This window comes from Nicotiana attenuata, unplaced genomic scaffold (genome assembly GCF_001879085.1).
Source record: "Nicotiana attenuata strain UT unplaced genomic scaffold, NIATTr2, whole genome shotgun sequence".
Lineage (NCBI taxonomy): Eukaryota > Viridiplantae > Streptophyta > Magnoliopsida > Solanales > Solanaceae > Nicotiana > Nicotiana attenuata.
The window spans coordinates 13,806-24,955 of NW_017671084.1; the positions used below are offsets into that span (position 1 = coordinate 13,806).

The following is an 11,150-nucleotide window of genomic DNA, read 5'->3' on the forward strand; positions in this document are numbered from 1 at the left end:
GGAGGGGGGAATATAATTGTTATATGCCAATTTGTTAGAAGGGGTATATTAGACATTTCACTCAGAAGTTAGTTATACGGTTAGCTGTCAGAAGTTAGTTAGAGACAGAGAGCCAGTTAGTTGAGCTTATTAGCTGTGACACTAGCTATAAATACGAGATGCATTGTAAAGGATAGATATGTTGAAATCAATAAAACTCTTCTCTCTTCTTAATCTCAATTACTCTGCAATATATTGAAGTGTATTGTTCAGAGATTATTCTTTCTCTAATCTCTTAGATTCACTTTCAATTTTAGACCTCCATTGTTTAGTAGGCAACAAATTTGAAGTTAACTAATAAAGTTTAATTTTGGTCATTGAGATATTTGAGCACATTTAACAGATAGTTAACTAAAATGTGTATTTTTATTCATGTAGCTTGTGAATATACACAAATTTAACAAATTGTTACTTTGTTAAACCATTTAATTACTAATATTAAATGTGAATTATTACTCCACATGTGAGGGTAATATAGTTTTAAAAATAATATAAGTATGACATTTCTTATACAAAGGGATAAAAATACACAATTTTATTGATTCAAACTTAGGTTTGGTTAGTGAAAAATCACAAGATTAAGTCAAAATATACCAGTCCAATGGCAATTACCCTATTTTATTTATTTATATTTTTCCAGGAAAAAATCCGACAAGTACATTAATACGGGTCGGGCCAGTTTCCTGACAGGAATAGCTTATTCGGGTTCAAGTAAAGGTCCAGAATTAGAGACCTGACACGGGCAACGGAGAAGAAGGTACAAAGTGGCCACCGTCTTCCGGAGCAGATAGTCATATGATTTTATAAAGTGGTATTCTCCTACTGTTAAGAAGAAATTTCAACAACACAATCAACAAGCTTTTCTTAGTTTATTGGAAAAGAAAAGCTTTTCTAAAACCCTAAATTCAGAGAGATTATAGTTCCAAGAAGGAATAAGTGACAAATTACACCATGGGGAAGAAACAGCACAGTAAAGATCGTATGTTCATAACCAAGACTGAATGGGCCACCGAATGGGGCGGCGCTAAAAACAAAGAGCTAAAAACCCCTTTTAAACGGCTCCCTTTCTACTGCTGCGCGTAAGCTCATTTCTCCGCTATAATTGCTTCGGTTATTTTTTGCTCATTATCATCTTTTTAAGTTTATTTTTGGTTAAACTTGGCGTGTAATTTGAATTTGCAGTCTTACATTTACTCCATTCGAGGATCCGGTATGCACAGAAGATGGCAGTGTCTTTGAAATAGTGTCAGTATTTTATTGTCTCAGTGTTTCCATTACAAGTTAGATTTTCATCTGAACATTTAGTGTTAATTGATGTATTTTCTTTTTCTGCAGGCATATAGTTCCATATATCAGGAAATACGGGAAGAATCCAGTGACTGGAGCTCCTTTGAAGCAAGAGGACTTAATTCCTCTTACTTTCCACAAGAATGCTGAAGGTAATATCCTTTTGCTGAAGATATCCAATCTATAAGTCCAATTGCACCTTAATTATTTACTTAAAGAAAAAAAAATTATACTTAAAGTTGCACGAAACATTGTATATGTTTTGTCTGACGTTGAATGTGGGATGAGGAATAAGCACTTATGTCTATTTCTTTCACGATAATCAGTTCAAACTTTTTATTGATGAAAATCGGGTCTTTAGTATCTGGTAATTAGGTACAGATATAATTTCTACTAGCTTTTGGGAGGGCCTCATATAGGAGTTATTGTCATTTCCAGGAATGAGTTGAAAGTGGTGATTTATTGTTTCAGGAGAGTATCATTGTCCTGTCTTGAACAAGGTTTTTACGGAATTTACACATATAGTTGCTGTAAGAACTACAGGGAATGTTTTTTGTTATGAGGTATGGTATATTTATCTCCATGTCTCTATTCTTTAATTTCCTTCAAATAAAAGAGCACATGCTTGTTCCTTGCATGGAGGGTTTGATCCACGCTTTCTTGCATAGGCAGTTAAAGAATTGAATATCAAGACAAAGAACTGGAAGGAGCTTCTCACTGATGAACCATTCACTAGAGAAGACCTTATAACAATTCAAGTAAGCTTCTAAATTACTTTCCTTCCTCTCAACTGTTATATGTGCTAAATTAGAATGCTGACAATTGTGATGTGTTGCTTATATTGATACATTTAAACATCTAACTGCAGAATCCTAATGCACTGGACGCCAAGGTGCTTCTAGATTTTGATCATGTTAAGAAAAGTTTAACGGTTGATGATGAAGGTGAGTAATTTCTTTTATTCATACAGGTTTTGCTGCAATTTTGGCTCCTCTGCTAATAAGTGTCTGGTACTTCATCAGAAATACAGAAAATGCAATCTGACCCTTCATACAACATAAATATTACTGGAGACATCAAGCAAATGCTTAAGGAGCTTGGAAGTGAGAAAGCAAAAGAGATTGCACTGCATGGTGGAGGTGGTAACAAGGCACAAAATGAAAGAGCTGCTGCTCTTGCTGCTATTTTAGCTGCAAGATCGCGTATCAAAGATGATGCAAAAACAAAGGAAAATGGTGAAGGTACAGCAAAACAGACTTTCAGCATTGTGGATGCTGCATCAGCATCAGTTCATGGAAGAAGTGCAGCTGCTGCAAAGTCTGGTTCAACTGATAAAACAGCTGCGCGGATAGCTTTGCACATGTTGGGTGAAAGGACACCAGTGAATGCTAAGCTGGTTAGTTTTTAGAAAGAAATCATCTCTTTCCTTTTTCTTTGGATCAATTCATAGAGAGTAAATTTTAACCTGTACGCATAGTTTACACGTTTCATTTGGGAAAATACATCTTTTATCGTTTTGTTTTTATCCCGGTTTGATTATCAATTTCCTTTTACAAAAAGAAAACAAAGATTTTTGGTAAAGCATATAGGAAGCTGATATTTAGTCAAGCCTTTCATCATCTCTTTTAGCTTTGCTCGCTTCACATATATTTCCTTTTTTCTTCTTTTCTCGTTCTCGTTCTTGTTCCTGTTGGTCAGATTATGTTGCATTTGACTTCATGTGCTTTCTGGTCTATTACTAGATTTTTTCTATAACTAATGGTGCATCCTGAGTAACGTCATAATTTTGTCACTTTGACCTCGTAGCAAAAAATAGGGCATAATGGAAGAAAAAGATCAATAGAGGTGATACCTATTAGTTGGAACTGTGTTTTAGTCACGTTAGTACGTTTACTTTAGGTCTTATGTTTGTTAGGAGACTTTTAGTGCTATTTGAGGTTCATATGTCAGATGAAAATAATGAGACTTCTAGTACTTCTTATTATTATTCTATAATATGGGCCTTAAATGAATTTAAATGGAGCGACATGGTTAGTGAGGATTCATATAGCTGACCCCAACTTGCTTGGGATTGAGGCATAATAGTTGTTTTTGACCTTGTGGGTTATGGTTTCTTTATCTGGATAATCCGATACAACCATGTCGCACTAGTGAAAACATAGTATAGATGTATGTTTATAAGAGTTTGCTGCTGGTGTAATATTCCTTCTTCGCATGTTAATCAAGAAACATATAGTAGTAATTTTTTATGAGACATCTAGAGACGAGATGGTTTTTACATCTTTCTTCACAACCAGCTAGCTATCAGCCTAATAAAAAAACTAGCTAGCTATTAGTTGTGCTCCTTTTAAATTGTTCTGTGCCGCAATAGCTTGCTTTCCTGTAGTTAAAGCAGTTGACATTGGCTTGCATTAATTTCATATTCCATCTGTTAATCTCTTTGCCTAGTTAAAAAATTTCTTTGCTCATAAGCTTTTACCTTATCAAAAAAAAAAAATAAATAAATTTTTTTGCTCATTGCTGGTGGTTAGTCTAACTTCTATATTGTTGAGGTTTAGTGAGATGCTAGGTGCAACAATTTGCTTTTACTTATCCTAAAAAAAAGGAGATGCTAGGTGCAACAAGAAATAACGCATGGAAGCATCGCCGAAATCTGTTGTTTTATTCAAAGTGATTTATAATGCTATTCAATTCTTTCAGGTTAAGAGTCGTTTTACCACTGGTGCTGCTTCTCGTTCCTTCACTTCCACCTCCTATGATCCAGTAACAAAGAATGAATATGAATATGTTAAAGTTGAGAAAAATCCCAAGAAGAAAGGTTACATCCAGCTGCATACAACACATGGTGATTTGAACATTGAGCTTCATTGTGACATAACACCAAGGACATGTGAAAACTTCATTACCCTTTGTGAACGAGGATATTACAATGGAGTAGCGTTTCATAGAAACATCCGGTATTTTGATAACTTTTTTACTTGAAATGGTTGTAGAGTATTTGTTTATAAATAGGGACCATTGAATGTCAAGGAACAATTTGTCTATGTTTGCAGGAATTTCATGATCCAGGGTGGTGACCCAACTGGCACAGGGAGAGGAGGTGAGTCTATCTGGGGAAAGCCCTTCAAGGATGAAGTACACTCCAAGTTGCTGCATTCTGGTAGAGGTGTTGTTAGCATGGCTAACTCTGGTCCTCACTCAAATGGTTCACAGTTTTTTATCCTGTACAAGTCTGCAACTCACTTAAATTTCAAACATACTGTCTTTGGTATGGTTGTTGGAGGCTTGACAACACTTTCTGCTATGGAGAAAGTTCCTGTCGATGACGATGACCGACCACTGGTTAGTAGGATGCAAAGATTATGCTTTGGTTGGGAGTTCAACTAATTTGGGTGAAAATACTCCCATAAATCTTTTTTAGTAATACCAGCACTGTTACATATCTGAAAGCTTACGTTGTTAGTTTCCATTATTAGAACCAGTATTACGTGATTACATGATTAATATGGAGAATACAGATATCTCTCGAATAAAAGTGATCGATATAATATTGACTATCTAATATTTGTTTATTTAAAGAAACAGTTTCATAATCCAAACCGAACTAGTGAAGAATCTTCATTGACCTGCTCAGCTTTTGGGGTGATTTTTAGTTTTTAAATTTTTTATTTTACTAGAAACAGTTTCATAGTCCAGACGAAACAAGTCAAGAATCTGTGTTAACCTGTTCAGCTTTGCGATAAGGACGAGATTTGAAGATCTTGCCAATGTGGACTTACTGTACTGCACACGTGTGTTAATGTATCTTCCTCTTATTCTTGCAGTCTTGATGCTTATGATTTTCCCATCTGTGGTTAAAATGGCAGATTGTATGCTACCAGCTTTTCTAAATGAATTACTTCTCTAAAGAGAGGGAAAAATTCTTCCATTCTCAAAATTCTTGATTTTTGGTTTCAACAGAAAGTGGAGTGATCGGATCTAATCAGGATCTCATATAGGTGTAAAGAACCGAAGGCAGTATGATAGTAGCTGTGCTGTCTCAGCCAATTGACAGCTCTTGGTTGTTTCATACCTTTATATTTAATCCTTTCTTTTTTATTTTGAAAGAAGACTTTATTTTCTTCCCAGATAATCTTGTCAAGTGGCCTTCCATTTGTCTGGGTCTTTTCGTTCCGTCTTCTTCTTCATCTTTCATATCCTTCTGCTGGAGGGAGCCATACTTGAATCTTGCTGTTTTTTCTGCGCTTCAGTGTTTTAATTTCTTATCTAGATAATTTTTTAAGCCGACTCTTCTTTGTTTTGATGCCTGAGTCCTTACCTCAAGTCCTTTTGCTTCTGCTGTCCGTGCAGGAAGAAATCAAGATAATAAGCGTAGAAGTTTATGTCAATCCCTATACAGAGCTTGATGAAGAAGAAGAGAAAACAAATGATGACAAGAAAACTGAGGATGAAGATAATGTTAGTATCATTCTTTTTCTATACCTTTTTTTGACACAGCCATTTTGCTTCTTTGATTGGATCTACTAATACTCTTGTGTCCATCTCTCTCTCTTTTCTCTTCCTGTATTTCAGGAGAAGGTTGGATCATGGTACAGCAACCCTGGAACAGGTACCTCAGAGATTCAAGCTGTTGGCAGTGGGGTTGGGAAGTACTTGAAAGCAAGGGCTGCACAGGCCGACTCCAAAACTTCTTCTGATAGTAGTCTACCACCTATTTCTGCGGCAAAGAAGAGAAAGATGGCAACATCAACAGAGCTTAAAGATTTTTCAGCATGGTAGAATTGCTATTATCAGTTAATACTGTGACATTGAATAGCTATAGGTGAGTGTAACATATTCAGCGGATACGTGAGAGGGAAACTAATGGTTAGGATGTAAACTCGATGCGAGCCCCTTTTCTTGTTTTTGATTTTTAAAAGATTATCAGGGCGACCAATTAGATACTTAATAAAAGGACATGAAGGAATGCTTTCTGTGGAGGTTTCGCTCTTATTTTTTCAACAAGAGGAACCGATACATTTGTAACATATTTAAATGAGAGCTTTATACATGTGACTGCAGACGATGTTTTGCATTTTTGGCGATTTATGCTATGTGATGTGTGCGCGCGTTTGTTGATAATCGAGTTGCTTTTTTTATAAAAATTATTTTATGACTTTGGTACAATAAACTAAAAGTTGGATGACCATACATGAAATTAACCTGCAATTTGAGAATAGCTAATTGGAGCGTCGGGTTTAGTTGTCGCACCAAAAGCCTCACAGTGTCACGTTGTTGGTGTTTGTTTGCTCTCGTGTTTGAAAGGCATGGTTTTCAGGTTTAAGCATTTTGCAACCCTTGGTGGGAATCTCGTGTATATTACTACTAAATTCACAAGGCAAAAAGCAGGTCTGTTTTGGGTGTTGTTCCTTTCGTGCTGTAGTAAAGCCATACTAATTGATACTAGTAAGAAAATAAGCTGGAGGAAGTAGTACTATCACAATTCACAGGCATGTGTTAAAGCCGGCATCAATGGAACAGCGCCTGCAAATTGAAACAGCATAGAGTGCACTTAATTATGAATCTGCAGCGATGGTGCTGAGCTGACTACTGAGTGCTGATACAAAGCATTTCTTCAGTTGTGGGACTCGACTTAAACAAAACAAAAGCTGATACTCTTGTCTCTTTACAAATTTGGTTCCTGGCCCTGCGCTTACTCACTGCTTATAAAAGGTAAGTCTCCACTTCAAGATTATACATCTTTCATCCGTCTTGAAAATATTTTAGTCTGAAAAGTTGAAGAAGAAAAAGAGATTCTAAAAAGAAGAGATTTTGCCAGGACATTCTTCTTTGCGTCAATGACTTTAAGTATAAGGTTTAAATCTGAGTCATTTATTTCTCCAATTATTAATTGCATTTATTGTGATCTTTTTTACTAGTAATCACTTAGTATTTTGCTTTGGATAGATCTTTTCCGTTCTGATTGGGAAAGAGTCTTAAAATCATTAGGATTTGTTCACATAGATTGATTTGAATATTATCTCTTGCCACTATAAATTCTATTACAAAAACTATTACAACTATCTCATGTGTAAACCACCGTCAACTACCACCATTTAGGGATGGCAACGGGTCGGGATGGAGGCGGGCGGTTAATGCGGGACGGGGCGGGTTACGATTTCTGAAAAGTTATTGTGGGGCAGGGCGGGACGCTGTAAAATTTTTTTGGTTCCTGTAATAGCTGTAGATCTTAATACCAGACAAATGTGAAACAAATCCACCCCATCCGTATTGGAGTTCAATACTTATCCTGTTAGTTTTTCTCTCTTTTTGACGAATTGGCGTAGGTTTCCGTTCTTTTCTTTTTTAATTTCATTTTGTTCTCTTGTGTGATTATAAGTGCGTTTTGACAAGTGAATTCTTTTTTAAATCAAGGTTAATTGCAAGAAAATTCTATAAAGCATCAGATAATATTATAAAATAATTTTTTTGGTAATTAACAATTTGATTGTAGTAAGATTCTATCAAACTCCTACTGGACATGAAGCCCCAGCTAGGATATATTTATCCTTACTACAATCTTCTTCTAGTGCTTCTTCAACCTAAACTCTATCTGGGTACCAGTTCAGAGCATTCAAACATCTATCTAGCCTCGAAAACAACTTTGCTCTAATATATATTTCTTGGATGATCAATCTGATAGTAGCATTTGCATTGCTCTTCTTCTTTTGAAAGATGGTATTATTTCATGCTTGCCAAATGTGATAGACTGCTGCTGCTAGCACCATTCTGCAAATTGCTGCTCCTGCACTCTTCCCTTTAGCCACCCTTTCTATCCACTTTAGTTCTTCCTGCCAATCATTCTTAGTTCTCTTAATGCCTTGCCAGTGTAAAAGAGTCTGCCATAGAGTTGCTGGCATCTCCCAATCAAAAAATAAGTGCTGTACAGTTTCATTTTCTCTTTGACAAAGTGAGCATGTTTTGTCTTCTATGGTCCCCCATCTTGCTAACCTTTCTTTCGTAGCTAGCTTATCTTGTATTGCCAAACTTAGTATGAATATCCACTTTGGGAGTCCATGGTTATTGCATACTAACTTCCTCCATGACTCCTTCTGAAATTCCCCTTGCATTGATTTGTGCATGTCCTTCACAGAGAACTTCTCTATCTTGGTCACCTCCACTTCTGTATAACCAGCATCCTCAAAGTGTCTTTTTGCCTTGATAATCTTTTGGATAACCCACGATGCACTCTTTGGTTCTGTGTTCCATATAGTACCCCCCTTTATGTAGTAAGCATGTATCCACTGGACCCACAACTTTTCCTTCTTTGTGCAAATATTCCATAGAGCTTGCATATAGCTGCATTGTTCCACAGTTCCACATTGATGAAGTTTAGACCTCCTGCTACCTTTGGAGCATACAATTTATCCCAAGCAATCAATGTCTTCTTGGTAGGTTCAGCACTCCCCGACCATAAGAATCTCCTGCATATTGTTTCTATGAACTGTATGATCTTTTTTGGCAGAACAAAAATTTGAGCCCAGAATGTCTGAATTGCCCGTAGTAAACTTTTGATAAGCATTGCTCTGCCTGCATATGATAAAAACCTTGTTGTCCAACATTGGATCCTGTTCAACATTCTATCAATTAGGGGTTCACATTGCATAGCCGTCAGTCTTTTTGTGCTCAAAGGGACTCCTAGGTACATGAAAGGTAATTTTTCTTTAGTGTATCCTAACATATTCATAATATGTTGTTGTGTCCTATTGTCCACTCCTCCAAAGTAGATGCTGCTCTTATTTGGATTTGCAATTAGGCCTGATGCTGCAGAGAAAGTTTGAAACTGTTTGTGCAGAATCTTGACTGATTTTATGTCTCCTTTACAGAACAATAATAAGTCATCAGCAAATCTCAATTGTACTAAGTTGACTTTAGCACATTTTGGGTGAAATTTGAAATCCTTATTCTCTTTCAGTGGCTTCAGCAGTGTGCATAGATACTCCATGGCCATCACAAATAGCAGGGGTGATAACGGGTCCCCTTGTCTAAGTCCCTTTCTTGCCTCAAATGGCTTGGTTGGCTTGACATTTATTATAACAGAATAAGCAACTGTGCTAATACATACCATTATCCACTTCACAAATTTTTCAGAAAATCCCAGCTATTTCATCACCTGTTCAATATAAACCCATTCCACAGAATCATAAGCTTTCTGCATATCTTGAGCATACATCTTGGTGATATGTTCTTCCTCCCGTAGACTTTAACCAATTCATGGCTCATAATGATGTTATCTGTAATCATTCTTCCTGGCACAAAGGTTGTTTGGCAGTTATCAATTAGGTCTGGCATAGCTACCTACAATCTTGTTGTTAGAATTTTTGAGATTATCTTATAAAGCATAGTGCAACATGATATAGGCCTAAACTCCTTGATGCTGGTTGGGTTCTTTACTTTAGGAATCAGTGTAATGGTGGTGCAGTTGATGGCGTTACACATTTCTGCATTTTTAAAGAACTCCATCAGTGCTTCAGTAATCTCATCACCTAGAGTATGCCATATCTTCTTAAAGAAAAATGAACTGTATCCATCACATCCCGGTGCTTTTCTATCATCAATGTCCTATATTGCTTTCTTTACTTTCTCTCTTGTGACTGGTTTTATTAGCTGTAATTGTTTTTGCCTGCTCAACATATAGCCTTTCTACATGGTTTCTGAGTTGACTGTTGGTAGTTGTGCAGCTGCTGTGTCAAGTAACTTCTTGTAGAAGTTCATTATTTCCTCTTCCACTTCATTTGTATTCTGGAATATTTGCCCTGTACTGTTGACTAGTCTTCCAATATGATTTGTTGCTTGCCTATTTTTCACACATGCATGGAAGTAAGATGTGTTTGAATCCCCTAATTTGAGCCATTGGACTCTTGATTTCTGCTTCAAAGCACTCTCCTCCACCTCTAGCCATTTAGCCAATTCAAGTTTTGCAGCCTTTTCTTGTGCTATTGTCTCATTTTTAGTTACTGGACCTAGCATTTGAGCATGTATGCCATCCACTTTTGTTCTTGCTGCTTGAATCTTGAGCCCAATATTTCTAAATTCTTGACTATTCAGCTGCTTCAGATCACCCTTTAGCATTTTGAGTTTATTCTACACCTTTAACATTGCATTGTCCAGCATTGCTTAACTGTGTCCTCAAAGTCTTTGTGATTTGCCAGGCAGTTTAGAAACTTGAAAGGTCGCTGTCTTACTTGATTAGTGTCATCAAACATTAAGCTCAAAGGGCAGTGATCAGAAAAACCATGGTTCATTATAATCCCCTCTATGGCAGCCATTTTTTAGTCCACTCTGCATTTACAAGCATTCTATCAATTCGACTATGGACATGGTTGTTTGTCCAAGTGAACTTCCTACCCATAGTTCTGAGTTCATCTAGTCCAACATCTATTATGAAGTCTTTGAAATCTCTCACCTCACTCTTGTACTGCATTCCCCTGCACTCTATCCTCACTAGATAAGATAGTATTAAAATCTCCCATTATTAAGCTCGGTCCACTGATTCCAGCCATAGTTCTCCTCAGGTCCTCCCATAGTGCCTTCCTATCTTGTATGGTAGACAATCCATACACAGCTCCAAAGTTAAACTTGAATCTGTTCTGGTTCATGGCCACCTGCCCTACAATATATTGTTTATATACTTGATATACGTCCAACTCCACCTTTGTTTGATCCCATACTACCCATATTCTGCCTCCCAGAGCTTTATCATAATTTGCTATCCATTTTCAGTTATTGAACACCTTCTTGATTATTGAATCAGCAGTAGGTTCCTTAACTCTATTCTCTAGAGC

The 11,150-nt window shown here is 36.7% G+C and overlaps 2 protein-coding genes across 3 annotated transcripts; one reads left to right on the forward strand and one right to left on the reverse strand.

The window, feature by feature from the left end:
* The first annotated feature begins 747 nt into the window (after window positions 1-747).
* LOC109205811 (peptidyl-prolyl cis-trans isomerase CYP65) lies at window positions 748-6,410 on the forward strand. 2 transcript variants are annotated; one of them, XM_019368563.1, is made up of 11 exons: window positions 753-1,118; window positions 1,222-1,284; window positions 1,375-1,478; window positions 1,798-1,889; window positions 1,995-2,084; window positions 2,195-2,270; window positions 2,349-2,722; window positions 4,027-4,283; window positions 4,380-4,668; window positions 5,677-5,784; window positions 5,899-6,410. In XM_019368563.1, exons 1-11 carry the CDS (start codon window positions 991-993, stop codon window positions 6,103-6,105), a joined length of 1,788 nt encoding a protein of 595 aa, XP_019224108.1. In that variant the 5' UTR covers window positions 753-990; the 3' UTR covers window positions 6,106-6,410. The 2 variants fall into 2 exon arrangements, with proteins under 2 accessions (XP_019224110.1, XP_019224108.1); XM_019368565.1 differs by lacking the exon at window positions 5,899-6,410 and having other exon boundaries at window positions 748-1,118; window positions 4,380-4,718; window positions 5,677-5,739.
* Window positions 6,411-8,051: 1,641 nt separating this feature from the next.
* LOC109205806 lies at window positions 8,052-9,433 on the reverse strand. Its single transcript, XM_019368560.1, has 2 exons — window positions 8,727-9,433; window positions 8,052-8,664 (listed from the first exon to the last, which is right to left on the reverse strand). Exons 1-2 carry the CDS (start codon window positions 9,431-9,433, stop codon window positions 8,052-8,054), a joined length of 1,320 nt encoding a protein of 439 aa, XP_019224105.1.
* Between the last annotated feature and the right edge of the window lie 1,717 nt (window positions 9,434-11,150).